The 21,768-nt window shown below is 42.4% G+C and overlaps 1 protein-coding gene across 6 annotated transcripts in view; it reads right to left on the bottom strand.

Annotated features, from left to right (window-relative positions):
• Positions 1 to 21,768, bottom strand: part of SCML2 (Scm polycomb group protein like 2) — a 141,563-nt gene that overhangs the window by 75,479 nt on the left and 44,316 nt on the right. For all 6 annotated transcript variants that reach the window (XM_030202289.1, XM_030202291.1, XM_030202288.1 and 3 more), the window contains 3 exons: positions 12,737 to 12,971; positions 10,162 to 10,250; positions 8,652 to 8,895 (listed from right to left, as the gene is read on the bottom strand). In XM_030202289.1, coding sequence (XP_030058149.1) covers positions 8,652 to 8,895; positions 10,162 to 10,250; positions 12,737 to 12,971 — 568 coding nt within the window. The remainder of the gene's footprint in view (positions 1 to 8,651; positions 8,896 to 10,161; positions 10,251 to 12,736; positions 12,972 to 21,768) is intronic.

The following is a 21,768-nucleotide window of genomic DNA, read 5'->3' as shown; positions in this document are numbered from 1 at the left end:
CTCGGTGTGCAGTAGCAGTTAAAAAAGCTAATAGAATGTTAGGAATTATTAGGAAAGGAATGAAAAACAAAAATGAGAATATTATAATGCCTCTATATCATGGTACAACCATGCCTCAAATACTGTGTGCAATTCTGGTCACCGCATCTCAAAAAAGATGTAGCAGAATTAGAAAATATACAGATAAAGGGTGACAAAAATGATAAAGAGGATGGAATGACTTCCCTATGAGGAAAGGCTAAAGCGGCTAGGGCTCTTTAGCTTGGAGAAGAGACAACTGGGGGGAGATATGCTAGAGGTCTTTTCACCAAGCTGTAGTAAAAGGGCCCTGTGGAAGCAGCGGTGGCTGTTTTTGCCACGTGCCAGGGCCCTTTTTACTGAAGCAGGTAAAAAGCCCGAAAAAACACATGACCATGATACAGCGACAGTCTGCCGAAGCAGAACACTGAAATCCCACGAGGACAGACAAACAGGTATAGTGGGAAGCAGACCAGGCTGTCCAGGAACAACGCAGAGATTTCTAATGATGATAAAATGTTTATTTCAGAGGCTCGACACAGACCTGTACCAACTAGTGATTACCCATTTGTGATATACATATATTCAGATGAAGGCTCACCACAGAAACACAGGTCTGTGTCGAGTCTCTGAAATAAACGTTTTATCTTCATTAGAAATCTCTGCGTTAGTCCTGGACAGCCTGGTCTACTTCCCACTATACCTGTTTGTAAGCTTACACTTACCACATGGCATGTGGAGGGTGGGGGTGGGGGGATAGGGGGAAGCACACCGCAACCCATTGAGGTGGCAGTAATAGCTCCTGCGCTACCCTGGTGGTAACCAGGCAGCGCGTGGTGCTGCCCAATTATCATCAGGCAACCCCCTGAGGTATATGGGCTTTTTTTTTTTTAATCCAGCAGCACCAGAAATGGCACACATTGGAGGTGGAACTACCGCTGGCGGCCGTGTTGGGCCAGCAGCAGTTCCAGGTTGCCACACAACAACAATTTAGTAAAAGGGCCCCTGAGTGAAGTAGAATGGTAGATGTGAATTGCTTGCTTAATTTTTCCCAAAAATACAAGGAGTCAGGGGCATGCAATGAAGCTATTAAGTAGTAAATTTAAAACAACTTAGAGAAAATTTTTCTCTACTCAATGTATAATTAAAACCTCTGGAATGTGTGGCCAGTGAATGTGGTAAAAGCAGTTAGCTTAGCGGGGTTTAAAAAAGGTTTGGATAATTTCTTATAAGAGAAGTCCATAAGCTATTATTAAGATGGACTTGGGAAAACCTAATGCTTATTTCTAGGATAAGCAGCATAAAATCTGTTTTACTCCTTTGAGATCTTGCTAGGTACTTGTGACCTAGATTGGCTGGAAACAGGATACTGGGCTTGATGGGCCTTCGATCTGTCCAAGTATGGCAATGCTTATATTCTTATGTTCATTAAATCTTCCTTTAATAACTCGCTCAGCAGCTTGCCAAAAAACTGGGGTAAATTCAAGAACTGCAGGTTGAGACTCCTACATACATCCTCCAATTGTTCCAATTTTTGATGAAGCAAAGGTTCATCCTTAATTCGGCATGAAGCTGTTCAGATTCTTCCACAAACTTTTCAACAGCCTGAACCCTAGTTGTGATTCCAGCCAGATTAGCGTCTCAATTTTGAAACAGCTTCTCTACATGTTTCTTCATAGTTGAAATATTCAAAGAAGTATTAACTAAATTGTTAAGCCTCACCAGCCCAATCCATATTGAGAGGGAAATGAGGCAATTTCGATGGAAGGGGAGCTGAACTTCCACCTCAGGCCACATGGAACCCCTCTACTGGTCTCTCATGCTTAGCTCCACAGCTCTGTCTGCAATAGAAGGTGCCACACCCACTTCTGTTTGGTTCTTATGAACTCAGTTAGTGCCACCAACTTCCACAAACTACTGAAGACTCATCTCTTTGATAAAATTTATTGTAAGGATCAATACACATGAAGTCCACACTCACTGTTTCAGAAATACACCAATACATTCTCTTCTGAACTCCCATCCCCCGTCATTTTATCACATTTATACCTTTACTCACAGAAAGTGCTATACCGAATGTTCTATTACCCTATCAATTTCCCGTTGTCTCTTTCCACTGTTCCATTGTTCTTTTCCTTGTCCTATTCCCTAACGATACTTTGACTTTGTCTTCGCTTAACTTCTCACAATGTAATCCATAACTGATTTGTAACAAATCGTATTTCCATTATTTACAATGTATTGTAAGCCACACTGAGCCCGCAAATAGGTGGGAAAATGTGGGATACAAATGCAATAAAATAAATAAAATAAAATTATAGCATCCTGAGAACTCTCAAGCAGACTCAAGTGGTTCTCGGGGAGATAATAATCTCTTTTCTAACAGTGCCATCTCCATACCTCAGCACCAAAGCAGATTCTGTCACAGGAAACCTAATCACAACTGGGAACATATCCTGGATGCAGGACAGGAAACCACCAAAAGACCCCACAGGTAACCTTTCCTCTTGCACAGCACTATATGTTTTAACTGTTTTTATTGATGATATGACATAAACAACACAAGTGCGATAGACCAAATACAAATTTAAATATCAAAAACGATCTTTACCACATTCTCTGGCAACAAATTCCAGAGTTTAATTACACGTTGAATGAAGAAATATTTTCTCCAATTCGTATTAAATTTACTACTTTGTAGCTTCATCGCATGCCCCTAGTCCTAGTATTTTTGGAAAGAGTAAACAAGCGATTCACGTCTATCCGTTCCACTCCACTCATTATTTTATAGACCTCTATCATATCTCCCCTCAGCCGTCTCTTCTCCAAGCTGAAGAGCCCTAGACGCTTCAGCCTTTCCTCATAGGGAAGTCGCCCCATCCCCTCTATCATTTTCATCGCCCTTCTCTGATGGCTGAGGTGGGATATGACTTAAGTCTACAAAATCCGGAGAGGTGTAGAAGGGGTAAAAGTGAATCAAATTTTCATTCTTTCAGAAAGTACAAAGACTAGGGGACACTCAAAGTTACATAGAAATACTTTTAAAATAACAGGAGGAAATATTTTTCCACTCAGTGAATAGTTAAGCTCTGGAACTCATTGCCAGAGGATGTGGCTGCAATGGTTAGCATAACTGGATTTAACTGGAGGAAAGGTCAATAGTTTGTTATTCAGATAGACATGGGGGAAGCCACTGTTTGCCCTAGGATTGGTAGCATGGAATGTTGTTACCATTTGGGTTTCTGCCAGGAACTTGTGACCTGGATTGGCCACTCAAGATACTGGGCTAGATGGACCATTGGTCTGACCCAGTATGGTTATTCTTTTCTGCCATCTGGAAGTCTATTCTCCTAGTCTCACAAGGTCTTCTGCAATCCATTTGAGGCTTAACACTGAACAATTTTGTGTCATCATAAAATTTCACCATCCCACTCATTGTTCCCATGTCCATACATGTTAAAAAGTTCCAGTCCTTGTATAGATACCTGGATCATTCCAGTATCCACTTTTCGCCACCGAGAAAACTGACCATTTAGCCTCACTCTATTTACACATTTTAACCAGTCTCCATAATAGGACAATGCCTCCTATCCCATTAATTTTCTCAGAAATCGCTCATGAAGGGGGGTAAGGAATCAAGAAACGGAGTGATATCAAACACTGCTACCCCAAATTCCTTCATCTGTAATAAACAAACTGAACAGCATTAGCCACTTCCCTGATGCAAGCTGCGAAAGGAAGAACGTCTGTGGAAAGCTTACTCCTTTATAAAAGGAGAAGGATTTGAGGTTGAGCCAGTGGAGTCCTCGTCTTTAGATAACTCTACAGCTTCATACTCAGAATCCCAGGAGTGGTCCAGTTCAGACACAGAAAAAAAACCTCTAATGGATTCAACTAGGTCTGAGCCTGGCCAAATACTCCTGTGCATATGCCTGCATCCTGGAGAAGTTTACTCCTCAAATGCAGTAGCATTCAAATCCGGGCTAAAGGCCTACCTGTTTGATGCTGCTTTTAATTCCTAACTTGTCACCTACTCATAACTTTATCTTGTCTTCCTCTCTTCAATAGTCCCTTTCCCTACGTGTCCTATCTGTCTGCCCTACCCTTATCCTTTATTTGTACTGTCTGTCTGTCCTGATTTAGATTGTAAGCTCTTTTTGAGCAGGGACTGTCTTTTCTTCATGTTCAATTGTGAAGCGCTGCATATGACTGGTAGCGCTATAGAAATGATTTATAGTAACTGCCGGACTCCCAGGTGCTTTGAAGACTGTCACTGATGAACCGCCTCCAGGAAGAGCATGGGTTTTCAGAATCAGCTGCAAGATCCTAACTGATGATATTGAAGCAGAGGCATTGAATCAAGCAAGGATTTGAGCACGATTCTTCCTATTTAGCTCCCTCCTTGAAGACTGCAGATATGTATATCCCAAAGAGCATAGCAGGACAGACCACATCCCAAGGCACTTGAGGAATATCAGTAGCCTGATCCTGGAGCAACCTCGGCACTGAGGAGGTTGAGCAGACCTCCATCTGGAGGGTGCTTTGAGGTACAGTGGCCTTCACTAAACCAAGTGCTTTAAACACTGCACTTCAAAGTGCTTCTGAACTCTATTCAACATCAGGTGCCCTCAATGTTGAAGAAGAGACCACATGCTTCTTTCTTTTCTGGGTGGGAATCGGTTGACGCCAGTTCCTAGTGGCCTCTATCGATGCTCAGTGTCAAGATCAAATGCCGCAGAAAGATCCAAGGACACTATGAAACATGTGCTGAGCTCTGACAAAAGCTCAATGTATCTCACTATTCATTGTCATTAAGATTATCTCTGTACTGTGTTGTGGCCAAAATCCTGATTGTTGAGGATGAAGATGATGTGTCTGTTCCACAAAAATCATTAAACTGATGGCCCATGGGATTTGGGCTTTTAGATTAAATTACCTGCCTTTCCAAATTGCAGCTCAAGCTGAGTTACAACCAAATACAAGTTTATAATCTAAGGGCCCAATTATGCCAATTTCAGTACTTCTGGCCTAGCACTGATTTTTGTGAGCTACAATTACTTTCAGTGCAGCAAGGATTGTAATACATGAAAACTCAATGGCAAAACAAAGGAAAACAATTTGCTTTTCTTTATGCAAGTAGCACAGAAATGCAGGACAATAATCTACATAAGAAATTACTTCTGATGACTACTACTACTAAGCATTTCTATAGCGCTACAAGGCATACGCAGCGCTGCACAAACATAGAAGAAAGACAGTCCCTGCTCAAAGAGCTTACAATCTAATAGACAAAAAATAAATAAAGTAAGCAAATCAAATCAATTAATGTGAACGGGAAGGAAGAGAGGAGGGTAGGTGGAGGCGAGTGGTTACAAGTGGTTACGAGTCAAAAGCAATGTTAAAGAGGTGGGCTTTCAGTCTAGATTTAAAGGTGGCCAAGGATGGGGCAAGACGTAGGGGCTCAGGAAGCTTATTCCAGGCGTAGGGTGCAGCGAGACAGAAGGCGCGAAGTCTGGAGTTGGCAGTAGTGGAGAAGGGAACAGATAAGAAGGATTTATCCATGGAGCGGAGTGCACGGGAAGGGGTGTAGGGAAGGACGAGTGTGGAGATATACTGGGGAGCAGCAGAGTGAGTACATTTATAGGTTAGTAGAAGAAGAAGCAAATTTCCCCAACAGCTCTGAAACTATTTTACCTCTAGATGTGAAGTAACATTTAAGATCTCAATGGCTTTAATGGAAGTTTAAATCATCAGGATAACATAAGCTGGGACCACAGCTCCCAATGGCATCCCTGGTCAAAGATCCTCATCAAAGGGAGCCCCCTCGGATCATACAGTCCCTGGACCATCTGCATCTTTCCTCTCTCTCTCTTCACTCACAGATCAGCAATACTTATCTGGTTCAGGGAAAACATTTTCCAAGATAGAGGAAGAGAAGATACCTAGAAGGATGCTTCCCTAAACCACATAAGTACTGTTGGTCTTTTTTTTTTTGGGGGGGGGGGGGGGGAGGATGGAGAGGGAGGGAGGGAGGGAGGCAGGCAGGTAGTTTGGGAGCTCTCTTGTCCAAATGCCTGCCTGTGTTAAGGGTGCATTCTCTCTGGGTGTCCTGCAGCAGTGGTTCCCTGGATAAGAGGCTATCTAAAGGTAAAACAGAGATTGTTACCTTTATTTTTGTTATAGTATATTACTATGGGTAGACGTGAATCAATCACTTGTTTACTTTTTCCAAAAATACTAGGACTAGGGGGCACGCAATGGAGCTACAAAGTAGTAAATTTAAAATTAATCGCACAAAATACTTCTTCACTCAACGTGCAATTAACTCTGGAATTCATTGCCAGAGAATGTAGTAAAAGCAGTTAGCTTTGCAGGGTTTAAAAAAGGTTTGGCTAGCTTCCTAAAAGAAAAGTCCATAAGCCATTATTAAAATGGACTTGGGGAAAATCCACTGCTTATTTCTAGGATAAGCAGCATAAAATGTATTGTACTGTTTTGAGAGCTTGCCAGTTCCTTGTAACTTTGATTGGCCACTGTTGGAAACAAGATGCTGGGCTTGATGGACCTTCGGTCTGATCCAGTACGGCAATACTTATATTCTTATAACTTTACTTCCATTTTTGTACAAATATTTACTTTGGTTATATTTTGCATATAACAAAGAAACTATCAAACACATCACTCCAATATAGTGTCACACTGGGGATTCAGATCTGAAGGATAATATATATTAAATTTTTTAAAAATAGCCTCAGTGTAACAGGGAGCCTGACTTTTATGCTCCACTGTAAATATTACCATCACAGGCTTCCACCACCTTCCGAAAAAAAAAAAAACAGAGAAAAACTCCCAGAATATTTCAAAAATTCTAAAGAAGTGGGAGAAAAGACTGTGTTTAAAAAACAGAAGGGAGGGTAACACAATTTACGACTTTTGCCAGCTAAATTAGACTCAGATATTCAATGCTGACCCATCCGGGCACTGGCATTGAACATCCAGGGCTATTTTGGTTGCCAGCTCTTATCTGGCTCCTGCTTGATATTCAGCCTCTAGTGGTAGTACCACAAAGACCATCACTAGAGGTCACAGTAGCAATTTTACAGCTGAAGCAGTCATGGGCATGAAAAAAAGTGAGGTTCACTCCTATCTTGATGATCCACAGGACCACTAGAGATGGTCAGGTAGGCCCATAGAGCCCAATAGATAGGGGGCTTGGAGGAAGGGGAGCAGGTATGAGAGATGCAGGCTGTTATCTGGAAGCTATGTGGGTGCCAGCAGATATTCAGTGCTAGCACCCACGTAGCTAAACAAAGTTAGGCCAGCATTTTGTGTGGTCCTATATGATCGCTTAGCGACGCAGGCAGAGGTATTGAATATTGCTACAAAACTCCCAGCTCCTTCCCAGTAATGCCGCTCCTCTTCCTGGATTTGAGATGGCTTGTAAGTACTGATATTAACCAGGCAGTGCCGCTTAATATCCATGGCCAGCACGCCAAGTGAGACTTAAGCAAGCAGGTGCAGGAAAGGGACTTGAAGACCTCCAAGTGTAGATGTACTGTAAGGTCAGAAAAATTTACGCTTCTGTGAGCCAGAAAAAGTATTTCAGAAGCCAAGAGACTGCACAGAGCCAATCACCATCCACTTGAAGACACAGTAATACTAAGCATTCTACGGCTGCACAATCCCCTTTAAGGGAAAGCATATGGAACTACTTTCTTGCTCTGTCTATATCTGCTGTTCAATGCACACAACCCCCACGTGTTCTGGACTGGTCTGGTTTGGACAATAAGGGAAGTAGATTTCAATCCCAAGGAGGACAGAAAAAAAAATTAATTTTCATCTAAATTATACAAGAACCAAGCTATACAAGCAGAAAACTGAGGCAAACTGTTTATATTAGGGCCGCGGCTAATGCGGCAAAAAGTGTGATTAAAATATTTAATCACTGTTAATAGCTAGGTGCCCTCCTACCCGACATCTCTCCTCCCCTCTTGAACTGCCAGCAACTCTCTCCCCCCTCCCGGTTTACCTTTCCATTTTCAGTAAGTCTTGGCCCTGCAGCAGCAGCCATATTAAAATACTGCCTCGACCTGCACCAGGCCTTTCCCTCTGACCTGCCCCCTTCTGATGCAACTTCCTGTTCGTGCATGAACTGAGCATGCTTGGGGAGTGCCGGTATCGGCGGAGGCACCTAGCTGACTTACTTGCACCTGAGGCAGCACAAGGAGGAAGGGGGCCGCTTTGGCAGTGGATTTTCGACTGGTGGGCTTCGGCATCCCCACCAGCAAAGGTATGATATCTAATGTGAAGTGGGAAGGGAGAGGAAATGCATGCCCCCCCCCCCCCCTGGTCCATCCCTGTGTGCTTCCCCGCCCCCCCTCCCCCCCATGGATAGCTATGCCCCGCAATTAATTGCGATTAAAAATGTTAATCAAAATACAGTCCTAGTTTATATACCTTTCTAAGTTAGGTCTAAATAATATCAAATGTACCACTGTAAAGTGTATGCAATTTACACATATTTTTAAACATCTCTCAAATTATACATTATTTCATTTATTTGTATTTTACCCCATCAAATAGCACATCCTCAAATAAAAGCAAACCTTCTGTTAATGTCCAGGTAGACTTACCACTGTTCCCAGGTGGCTGCAGAGCATCACCTGTCAAGCTACACCATCCAACTGGGAAGATATCACGAGAATCATATTTGCACCAATAGTCGAATGCTCCTCTCCACCCATCAAACGTGATAAAAACTTCATCTCCCTTAACATCTCCTATAGTTGCTGGACATATCAAATAAGGGTTCTTTTTGTCCACTGCTTCAAGTTTCATTCCCACTTTAAAATAGTTTTCAGGTGGCTTTGGAGGTTCCTATCAAAATATAAAGTGCAAAATGTTGATCAACATGAGCCTTTGGGATACACCCAGCCAGTCAGGTTTTCAGGTAGTGGAGAACTAGAAATAGGGGCCAGTTAGGGGAATTTCAGGTATCTGCTCTTCGCAGCTTTGCAGGCACAAGCGGTTGTTAAGGAAAGCATAGGCTGGCTGTCTATCCCCAATTTTTGGTTATACATCAGCCACCTCTTCATGACACACTAGTCTATCCTGACGCACTAGTTGAGAACCACTGCTCTAGCAGCAATGGTCTACACCTCTCTTTCAAATCCTAAAAAAGATGACATACGCAAAGACGACTTTGTAGAACATAAAACTCTCCATTAGAAGGGAGCAAAGCCAATTACACTGTGAACAAACCTGACTGCCAATCTGCGAAGACAAAGTATTAAGGAAAAAGAAGGGCTACTTTTTTTTTTTATTTTTTTTCTTTAAGGTTCAGCAGTGTCTTCCTGCTCAATTTGAATCAGTCTCCATTTGCAACCAGGAGAGAGGATTCTAACCCGTTTAACACTAAGCAATCATCAAATTTCTTTTTAACTCAATGGAACTTGAAAAGAACTATACAGGAGGTGTTAAGAAAGTCTATCTACTTACCTGTCTGTCAGGGGGCAAAATAACAAACAAAGAAGTGGGCACAAAACCAGGAGTCCCAGAGACTGGATCACAGTAAAGCTAAAACCAAATTTTATTAATTAATATATTTGACTCGTATATTTGACTCGACACAACCATTGTGTTTCGGCCAAAGGGCCTGCATCAGGAGTCTAAATACTAAGGTAGACAGCTAATGATGATCCAGAATAAGAAATACTGGCGAATAGTGTATAAATGGTCTTAAAAAAGACCTTTGTATTGAATTGTGGAATGGATCACTTGCGTGAAGAATTCAGCAGTAAATTTACGGTTGTGTCGAGTCAAATATACGAGTCAAATATACTAATTAATAAAATTTGGTTTTAGCTTTACTGTGATCCAGTCTCTGGGACTCCTGGTTTTCTGCCCACTTTTTTGTTTGTTTTACAAAGTATCCGTGGGTCTTCTTTGAGTTCTCCACGCTTTGTGGATTCTCTATAGGGGGCAAAATAACTCCAAAATTTAATGAAATGGTATAAACTTGATATGTGGATAAAAATGATAAAGAAACACACACATTTCAAAAATGGGCCAAACTGGAAATGTATATACATGCAATCCCATCACAGATCATTTGATGGAAGCTTAGATTCCCTTTCTTCTTACCTTCTTAAAGATTGTGGCTGGTGCCATTTCAGCTCCATTTAGTGTTCTTAAGAGGAACATTGGCCAAGATGATGCATTCATTTGGAAACCTGATAAATATGAGAAGGTTACTGTAGTTGTGCAAAAGATACCATTCAATATTAGGAAATAACTATACTGACTGTTGCATCATAACATACAGAAGACCACCCAGTCAACTAAACTATTTCCAAAATGACAATGGCAAGGAGGCAGGGCCAAGCATGTACATTTAATCTGAAAGTTACTAAGCACGAAAGAACTCACATAACAAATAATATCCCATGGTCCCAGTATTCATCATATATGATTTATTTATTTATTTATTTATTGCATTTGTACCCCACATTATCCCACCTTTTTGCAGGCTCAATGTGGCTTACAGTGTTGTAATGATATAGTCATTACATGATTTTAAATACAGTCGATAATAAGCTGAAGGTAAAGAGGGTTTAGATGGAAGGTGTTGGGTAAGGTCGTGTGAGAGGTGTTTTTTTTATGTACTTGGGTGGTTTAAGGAATGATTTGTTTCAATAAGGATGTTTTTTGTAGGCTTTGTTGAAGAGATGTGTCTTCAAAGCTTTGCGAAAGCTGGTTAGATTATTTATGGTTTTCATGGCCATGGGTAATGCATTCCAGAACTGTGTGCTTTTGTACGCAAAGGTAGTAGCATAGGCTTGTTTGTATTTCATTCCTTTACAGCTGGGGAAGTTCAAATTGAGGAATTTGCGGGTCGATCTTTTGGTGATGCGAGATGTGACACTGATGTACATCAACTAGGAAAGACTTGGAGGGTGATCATGTTCAATGATTTCAAGGTAGTGAAATGGTGTCAAAAGGCAACGTCCAAAGTCAGAGGGACATAATGGTGCATACGAGACATAATTAGCAGATTAAAGAAAGTCACAATGTCCCTCTAGAGCAGTGGTTCTCAACCCAGTCCTTGGGGCATACCCAGCCTGTCAGATTTTCAGGATATCCACAATGAATACGAATGAGATAGATTTGCATGCACTGCCTCCTTGGTATGCAAATCTTTCTCATTCGTATTCATTGTGGATATCCTAAAAACCTGATTGGCTGGGTGTGCCGCGAGGACAGGGTTGAGAACCACTGCTCTAGAGTAGTGGTTCTCAACCAGTGTGTTAGGATAGACTAGTGTGTCATCAAGAGGTGGGTGGACATGCTTTCCTTAACAACCGCTTGTGACTGCAAAGCTGCAAAGAGCAGAGAGCTAGGTACCTGAAATTCCCCTAACTGGTCCCTATTTCTAGTTCCCCACTATCTCCAATGCCAGCAGCCCCACCAGAAATGTTGCAGGTATTCTGTCCATAGGTTCTGAGTAGCATATTTGCAGGGTTTTGTGTTAATTCGCAGTATCTGGAAGTGGAGTGATTTGTTGTGGTTACTGAGGTGACACCAGAATCTGAATAAATATTTGTTTTGTACAACAGGCTGTAAGCTCTATGCCCTGTACAGACTCTAAAATGGGTAAAGGTTTGTTGATGGTGACAGTAAGTTTTGTGTGAATTTGCTTACGATTCAACCGCATATTGAAAAAAAACATTTGCAACACATCACACCCAGATTCCTCACTGGAAAAGTTATTCACTTATTTTAAAAACAGTTGATAAAAACAAATTCTGTTTAAGCACATTTTATATTTCTCTTGCATCATTTAGCAATGAAATAGTTACGATTTTTTTTTTTGTTCAGCTGTTAATCGAAATGATCAGTGTACCACACATATAAACAATGACTGTCAGGTGTCACAACAGAAGAATAATTGAGAATCATTGCTCTAGAGTCTGTGGTGAGATGTCACCTTTAATACGATATGCACTTCTAGAGAACATGGAAACCGAAAGAAGGGAAGGGAAATGGGACTTGATATACCACCTTCTGAGGTTTTTGCAACTACATTCAAAGCTTGCCAGATGCCCTTGGCCTGGATTGGCCGCTGTCGTGGACAGGATCCTGGGCTCGATGGGCCCTTGATCTTTTCCCAGTGTGGCATTACTTATGTACAGTTTACATATATTCAGGTACTTATTTTGTACCAGGGGCAATAGAGGGTTAAGTGACTTGCCCAGAGTCACAAGGAGCTGCAGTGGGAATCGAACTCAGTTCCCCAGGATCAAAGTCCACTGCACTAACCACTAGGCTACAGAGGAGAATCCTCACGTACACCAAAAGCAATTAGCAAAAAACTGAGGACAGGTTGAAGAGGAAATCAGGAAGTCTTTAATGATAGCTTGAAAACGACCCGATACGGCTGTGTTTCGGCATCAGGGGTCAAATTCTGAAGTCATTGACAAGTACTGCCGCTACGGCGTTCTACATCTGAGTGTTTTGTTCCTTCAACTTGAGGAAGTCACATAGCTATATTTCTCTTAGTTTATTCACCAGCTGCAAGGAAAATGTGATAAAAAGATCAACTATAGAAAGCTGTTTTCTATAAATATGCCATTAGATAGGATAAAGTGACCCAAGTACACCATTTCGCTGATATACAAAACTGCAAAAACCCTTCAGTACACTTAGCTCACTGACTTACCAAGGGGTGGCTGAAGCATATCTCCTTTCTTCTCACAAGTTCCAATTTGCTGTATATCTGAAGAATCCACAAGTCTCCAAAAGTCATTCTTATTGTCACTGCCATCTAGTCGTAAACGTAACCTGGCACCAGTAATTCCTATGACAGTTGCTATACAAACAGAGGTCACATTTCGAGGGTCATGAGCTTCCAGTTTCATGCCAATTTTGAAATCATTGCTAGGTGGGTTCTTAGACTACAAGAAATAAAGAATGGGACACAAAATTCACTGATATAAACACAAACCATCACTGTGATTAAGTAACTGAACTATTAAAATATTTTAAAACATCAGAAATTTGTGATGGATCAGAAATAACCAAACAACTGTAGCATTTAAAAGCATTCACACCTACATTAATGTTTATTTTTTTATGCTAAACATTTGGATTAATTCATTTTTTCATTTTACATAACAGTATTTTTTATATACCTTCTGAACCCATAGCTCAGGATGGATTACAAAGTAAAGGTTATGCCTTACCCGATAACTTTCTTTCCTTTAGTCCTATCAGACCAGTCCAGACAAGCAGGTTGTATCCCTCTACCAGTGGATGGAGACAGAGTAAGAAAACAGTTCTCAAGTGATCCACTCCTTAAGGGTATCGTGCTGCATAGAATGTTCAGTATTTCGAAAAGCCAAGCAATGGTACTCAAAATCCTTATGGCCAATATTTGTAACTTCGAAACCAAATATCTCCATCAGGTCATAACCATATCAGCCAGTGAGGCATATACTCTACTGACGTGCAGATATTTCACTAAACCAGGAGACGAGTGTCATACAATAGCTTAGGAAAACTGAAGGCGCCCAGCTCAAAAACGAACAAATCCAAGGCATTTGGTCGTGGGAGGGGCCAGGATTCGTACTGCACTGGTCCCCCTCACATGCCAGGACACCAACCGGGCACCCTAGGGGGCACTTGTAACAATTAAAAAAAAAAAAAAAGTAAAATACCTCCCAAGTCCATAGCTACCTTCCCTTGGGTGCTGAGCCCCCCAAATCCCCCCCAAAACCCACTCCCCACAACTCTACACCATTACCATAGCACTTATGGCTGAAGGGGGGCACCTAGATGTGGGTACAGTGGGTTTTGGGGGCAGTTTGGAGGGCTCCCATTTACCACCACAAGTGTAACAGGTGGGGGGGGGGGGATGGGCCTAGGTCCACCTGGCTGACGTCCACTGCACCCACTACCAACTGCTCCAGGGACCTGCATACTGTTGTGATGGAGCTGGGTATGGCATTTGAGGCTGGCATACAGGCTGGAAAAAAAAGTTGTTAAAGTTGGGGTTTTTTTTTTGGTGGGAGGGGGTTAGTGACCACTGGGGGAGTCAGGGGTGGTCATCCCCGATTCCCTCCGGTGGTCATCTGGTCATTTAGGGCACTTTTTTGGGACTTGTTCATGAAAAAAAAGGTCCAAAAAAAGTGACCCAAATTCGCGCTAAAAACGCATTTCTTTTTTCGATTATCGGCCGAGGTCGCCCATCTTTCCTCGGTCGATAATCACGCCCCAGTCCCGCCTTCACCACGCCTCTGACACGCCCCCGTCAACTCTGCCCATTTCCGCGACAGATTGCAGTTGAAGATGCCCAAAATCGGCTTTCAATTATTCCGATTTGGGCGCCCACGGGAGAAAGACGCCCATCTCCCGATGTGTCAAAATATGGACGTCTTTCTCTTTCGAAAATAAGCTCGTTAGTCATCTAGTTTCGCCCCTTCCCCCAGACATCATGGTGGCGCTGACAACTGTGCTTTCGACTGTTCGTAGGGGCTGCCAAAGTTTTTTTTCAAAGTCACCAAGTGGCCTCTTCTCATTGCAGTAAGTTTCAACATTTGGTATAAGTAGTCCAATTTATGCAGTATAAGTTGCATGGAAGGTAGAGACTGTTGTTTCCAAGCCCTTGCCAGAGACAGCTTTGAAGCAACAAAAAACTGGATTGCACGCTTATGGTGGGAGACACGAATCTCCAAAGGTTTAAAATGTAGCAGGCAGTATTCCGCTTTGCAAGGATAATGTTGTTGCAACACTTGATGAACCATCCGGAGCACTTGTTTCCAATAAGTCTGGGCCATCGGGCATTCCCACCATATATGCAAGAAGGAGCCCCGAGAACCACAGTTACACCAACAGTCTGCTGTAATCTATCAGGGGTGTAATACCACCAGTACAACATTTTAAAACCATTTTCTACCATAGTCTGAGCTAAAGATGGTTTGAGCAAGAATCACGTTCAACGCATCACGTTCAAACTCTGTACCTTGGTCCATAAAATCACCCATGGTGACGCCCCAGCCTACATGTCGGATCTAATAGAACTACCACCCAGACATGCAAAAAAATCCTCCCGCACATTCCTCAATCTTCATCCTCCCAAATGCAAAGGCTTGAAATACAAATCAATGCATGCATCAACCTTTTCCTATACAAGCACACAGCTCTGGAACTCGCTGCCACGCAACCTGAAAACGGTCTACGAAATGACCAACTTCCGCAAACTCCTGAAAACTTATCTCTTCGACAAAATATATCATAAAGAACAACATGCGTAACTCTACTTTCTTCAAGACATCCAGGAATGTTCTTTAATGTCTTTTGCTTTCACACCTTCTTGTACCTAATGCCTTTGGCTCTAACACTATCATGTATATCACCATCATGTAACCAAAACTTCTGCTAAAACAAATGTATACTCTTTTCTTTTCCCAATATTATGTATTTCACCATCATGTACCCAAAACTTGCTGTAAAACCAAATGTACATTCTTTTCTATTTCCAGTATCCATGATGAATTGTAAGCCACACTGAGCCTGCAAAAAGGTGGGATAATGTGGGATACAAATGTAATAATAATAATAATAATCTATACCCCCTCGACCAAGTTTCCCGCGGGTGGGTGCTCTGTAATGCTATCTCCCATCTTTCATTATAATATAATTGGGGGTTAGTGTAGAATAGTAGAACTAGATATAAACGAGATACACTTCCTTTACCCCTCCCATTCCGTAGGGCCTTCTCTGCTGTTTCGGTTAGGTCCAGTTCCTCCCATGCCCGTCTGTGGATATAGTTTCGTAAGCAGCTATAATAAAAGAGGTCACTTTCAACCAACCCATATTCCTCTTGGAGTTCTTCAAAATTAAGTATCCTCCCATTAAGCCTCCAAGAGTATACAGACCCGCCCGGGCCCACCATTCATATACTGATTCTGAGGAGCCCAAAGGAAAACCCGGGGCCCACCGGATAGCTGTCTGCAAGTAGTATTTCCAATCTGGAAAGAATTGTTTCCGTATATGGTACCATGTGGAGAGCAAGTGGCTCACCCCCAACGGGACTCTCCGCATTATAGCCAATAAATCACTCCACAGTAGCCACATAACATCTCCCAAGGATCGGGTCCCCAGCCAGGCTCGCTCCCAGTGGAGCCATTTCTTAGTAGCAGCTGGGGTCCAATCCGCTAATGCTTTCAGCTGGGCCGCTTGATAGTACAGATAAAAATTGGGAACTCCCATAGCCCCTCTAGCGTGTGTCTGGTACATCATGGCTCGGCGCACCTGAGGTGGGCACTTCCGCCAGATGTAAGCAAACATTTTGCGGTTGAGAAAAAAAAAACTGCGAGGAACTGGGATCGGGAGAGCTAGAAATAGATATAATAATTTAGGGAGCAGCATCACTTTGATTGCATGAATACGCCCTGTCCACGATATTGTCAGTCCCTCCCACCTATCGAGCTCTGCAAAAAGTTCTGCTGTCTTCTTAGGGTAGTTAGCTGAGAATAAGCCCTCCACAGTGGGTGTTATGTTTATCCCCAGGTATTTAATAGATTTAGTGGCCCAGACAAATGGGAAGGCAGCTTTTAGCTGAGGAATTTCCTGTGAGGGAACAGTGAGATTAAGGATTTCTTAAACCCTGATAATTGACCATATTGTGTAATAGTTTCCATGGCCTGTTGCACAGAGGACTCCGGGTGGGACAAGGTCAGGAGCACATCATCTGCAAATAGCATAATTTTATGTTCCCTTCATCCCCTGACCAAGCCCATAATCCCAGGTTTCCCCCTAATCAAGTTAGCAAGTGGTTCAATAAAAAAAGCAAATAGAAGTGGAGAACTGCACAACCCTGTCTGGTTCCCCTATGGAGCTCCAAGGGCTTAGTATATGTACCATTTATTTTTAATGTTGCTAACGGGCTTGCATACAGCAATTTGAGCCATGCCATGAAGCGGCCCCCTATCCCCACATGCTTCAGGACCGCAAACAAGAATGACCAGTTCACCCAGTCAAATGCTTTTTCAGCATCAATCGAGAGTAACAGCGCTGGTGTCCGATCATCTGCTGCTTGTTGAATTATGTGTAGCAAGCATCTAATGTTATCATGAGTCTGGTGACTCGTAATAAACCCTGCCTGGTCCTCATGTATCAATCGAGGCAGTACCATCTGAAGTCTACGTGCTAGGATCTTTGTAAAGATTTTATAGTTACATTATAGTTCTTAGTATTCTTCTTAATGAATCCAATAATTGTAATTCTGTTAACTATGTAAGCCGCATTGTACCTGCTTCTGTGGGAAAGTGCGGGGTACAAATGTAATAATAAATAAAATAAATAGTCTGTATTTAAGAGGGAAATTGGTCTATAGGAGCCACACTGCTGGGGTTCTGTCCCCGGATTCAACAGCAATGTAAGCGCTGCCAGTCTCCAGGAGTGGGGCTGTATCAAAGAAGGCAAATACTCTCAGCAATATAGGAGCCAATCGCTTAACAAACAGTTTATAAAACCTGGTGGGAAAACCATCTGGGCCAGGGGCCTTATTGTGGGGAAGGTCTGAGATTGCCCATTCAATATCATCTATTGTTATGGGTGCAGATAGCAATGCTATCTCTCCCTGCAATAGCTGCGGAAGACTGACCTCCTGGAAGTAAGCTTCTATGACAGATGGAGATGGAGTTACTTCAGGTGAATAGAGCTCTGTATAGTAATCATAGAAAGCCTCCTGAATTTGCTCCGACTGGCTGCACTGTATCCCCAAGGTGTTTTTAATGTTAAAGATATGGTTGCGTTGGGCTTGTTTCTTTAATTTACAAGCTAATAGCCTACTAGCTTTGTCACCAAATTCAAAGTGCTCCTGCTTCACCCGTTGCAATTGTACGGAAAGCTCAGCCATTTGAACCTCATTAAGCTTTAATCTGAGCTGATGCAATGTTTCGGCTCCCTTGAGATCAGAGGGATCTGCTTTGTGCAGCTTCTCCAACTGTGCTATATTGCCTCTAAGATCCTGTTCTTGAACCACCCGAGTTTTGGTAAGGTGGGCTTGTAATGCTATCAGGTGTCCGCGAAGGACTGCTTTTAAGCCTTCCCATAAAATAGGTGGTTGTATCTCTCCTAGATCACTGAATTCTAGATATTCCACAATGTGTTTCTCCTTGGTAGATATGTTCTGCGGGTCTTGTAATAACGTCTCATTAAGCCGCCAATATCTGGGACCCTTAGGTATATTTATTATTCCCAGAGTCAATACCACCGGGGAATGATCAGACCATGAGCGGGATTCAATAGTTACTGCTTGCAGATTTCGTGCTATAGACCCGTCCCCCAGCCAGAGGTCAATTCTGGAGTATGTATTGTACTTAGGGGAGAAGTATGTGTAATCCCTCTCTAGACCATGATTCCCACGCCAGAGGTCAACCAGCACCCAGCGCGCCAGAAAGCTTTTAAATATGGTTCTATCCCGCTTAGCACAACATACCTGCCCTGTTGAATTGTCTTGTGGCGGGTCTATTGTAAGATTGAAGTCACCCCCTATCACTAATTGTCCCTGTGCATGGCGTTGTAACACCCTCTCCACATCTGCTAAAAAGGACCCTTGCCCTTCATTAGGTGCATAAATTGACAACATGGTATATTGAATGTTATATAAGGATGCTGTAACTACGAGATATCTGCCTTCTTTATCAGATACAGTATTATGTATGTGCCATGGGAGAGCAGCTGAAAAAGCTATAAGAACCCTTTTTGTTTTTTGATTAGTTGTGTTGGAGGCAAATACAACAGTGGGAAACCACTTATGATTAACTAATTTTTCATGCTGTTGTTTCAAATGGGTCTCCTGAAGGAATATCACATCTGCCTTCAGGCGCAACATTTCTTTAAACATTAATTTGCGTTTCATAGGCGAGTTAAGACCACAAACATTCAGAGTAGCACAGCTGAACATATTCAAAAGCCCCCTATCATTTAGCAAGCCTAGTCAGCCACCACCTGATGTCATGTAATTTCCCCCAACCCCCCAATACCAACCGTGACATGTCAGTTTACCAAGTCGTGACATGTCTGCTGGAGAAGGAAGTGAGTCCCCAATCCATCTGTAAGTCAAATACAGTTGAACCTCAACACTCGCCAAGATTTGACGCTTATCATCCAGCTATCCTATGTAGTATAGCACAGTTTCTAGAGCTGTTAGTCTCAGCTTGGGCCTGATGGTGGTGTAACTTTCTTCCTAAAGTGGCCCTTCCCTTGAGATACTCAATGCCATTTCGGCCTGCCTTGCTTCTTACTACCAGGCTGCTGATGCTTCCCTGGTGGGTCAACTTGATCGCCAATAGATAAAAATTCTTGTGCTTCTTCCATCGAGGCCACTCTGAGTTGTTTGCCCTCCTTGTAGAACACTAGAGCAAAAGGGTGCTGCGATTTATACTGAATCCCCTCCTCTCTCAATCGAAAGGTTAAAGGGCGTAGTTCGCTCCGCCGTTTGAGGGTGGTAGCTGAAAGGTCATGGTAGATCTCTATGTGGTAACTGTCCCACACTATAGGGCTAGCCGCCCTTGCTTTGTGCATCACAGCTTCCTTCAATTTAAGTTCAGCAAAGCATACCACAATATCTTTAGGCACATTTGGTTTTCTTGTCCCCAAGGCTCGGTGAGCACGTTCAATCCGAATGGATGCAGGTGCACGAGGGTTATCAGGGCCAGAGAGCAAGTGGGCCGCAAGGCGCTGCACAACCTCTTCGCAATCTGAATATTCAGGTAACTCCAGCAGCCCACGAACCCGGTTTTCTAAATCTTCCACCTTATCTAGTAAGTACCTGGTTTCATTTTTTTGGTCCTGTAGCTGCTGTTCAAGCATGGTTAGAGACTCTGCGCGTTCTTCCAGGCCCATTTCTGTTTCAGCCACGCAATTACCCAGTTCCGCTATTTCTCCTCGGAGGTCTGCTCCCAGCGTTGCCAAATCATGGCGCATTGCCTTTAAAGCTGATCTGATTTCTTGGAGCCAGATGCATAGTATGGTCCAAGTTTCATGCTGTGGTAAAGGCACCTCTCCATTTGCACTGGGCACCGCAGTCTCCGGCGACAGCTGTTGGTTTTCCTCATCTCAGGCACGTAGCTGGAGACATCGACTTCCGCTGAAAAGCGTACACTTGTAAATCGAGTGATTTCGCTTGCGAGGCAGTCATAACCTATGCAGCACTCCGTGCCCTCCAATCGAGAGTGTGTCCCGTGTGATATAGCTTGGAGGAAAGCTGTTAATTAAGCTAATTCTTGGCAGTGGCTTGGGAGCTCCGTTTTCAAACTGCCATTCGGGTCTGTGACGTCACTTCCTCCAATAAGCACAGAACTTAACTAAATCTATTTCAAAAAAGACAACAAATCTCAATAGTGAAACTGCAGGTTGATCTAGCTTATTTATATGAATCAAACTGTGATGCAATCTAGATCTTATTTGTAATAAATAGTAGTTTCTTATCCAAACCATCAGATCAGCTTCAAAATCTGTCTCTCTCCTCAGAGGAGCTAAAATGTATGTGTGGAGTTCTGTGTATGTATTTTCATTCACATTAAGACACACTCTGGAGAGGAGGCTGTTTAGATTGTCAACTATTCATTTTCAAAAGAATGCATGCTTAATCTTCTTTCAGTCTTCTAAAATAGCCAACACAAATTATGTGTGGACACTTAATACATTTACTTGCAGATGTTATTTTGGAAAGGGGAACCCTGCGTAAGTGTCTGTGTATGCTACATATAAGGCAGGCTTTCAATGCTGCCCTCTGTACGGATAATTTTATAACTGGGTGCCATAAAATTGTTTTAAAAAGTGCACCCATTTTATAAAGACACATAGGTAGTTATCTACCTTCATAAAAACAGGCTCCCAGAACTTTCCTCAGTAGCTCACCAATGCTCTTGTACAAATTTACACCTGATTTTGTGCATAGGCACCAACATTTTAAAATTGGGCATGCCAAAAACACAAACTACCCCTCCCTGGGCACAGTGAAAGAGGTTGTTCATTACTCACTGGCAACTATGCTCCTTTATAATGTGTGTGTGTACACTGCAACTGCTACTCTACCTCTGACCATACTGAGCCCCCAGGAACGTGTATCAAACAAATGTATATCCTGTACAGTATTATAATAGTCATTTCAAAGTGCAAAACATGTCTATATTTACAGGGGAAAGTTTTAGAAAAGCGTTTTCTGAAGGAAAAGCAAGACATTTTTTAATGGGAAAAGGTCTGATATGAGGCGAGCAAAATATCAATAACCTTTTGCTAGGTATCCTAAATATGAGTAATACATATGCACAGTAGCACTGTTTACTCCTTCATCTACCCAAAACAGGTCAAGTTCCATATAAAGTGCTATTTTGACATCTCAATTATATAGCTTCATTTTCAGGAAAACAGGCCAACAGATTACAAAATATACACCAAAAGCTTCTAGAATTTGAACTCTGGGCAGCGCCCATGCCGGGACTCTGTCGGACAACGTCACCCACCTGTGGTAATATGCCTATCCTACTTATCCTTGGAGAAATTAAAACTTCACTACTAGAATGCAAGGCAATATAATCCTCAAAATAATACAATGAACCAAAATCATTTATAAGAAAAATGTATACATCCTCTCTGACTATTCTGAAACCCTATACGCGGTTCTCTAAATCAGCTTCCCAAAACTGATCTATTCTAAACTCATTTGTGAGTTTTTAAACA

This window comes from Microcaecilia unicolor, chromosome 4 (genome assembly GCF_901765095.1).
Source record: "Microcaecilia unicolor chromosome 4, aMicUni1.1, whole genome shotgun sequence".
Lineage (NCBI taxonomy): Eukaryota > Metazoa > Chordata > Amphibia > Gymnophiona > Siphonopidae > Microcaecilia > Microcaecilia unicolor.
This window is presented reverse-complemented; position numbering and strand designations above follow the sequence as displayed.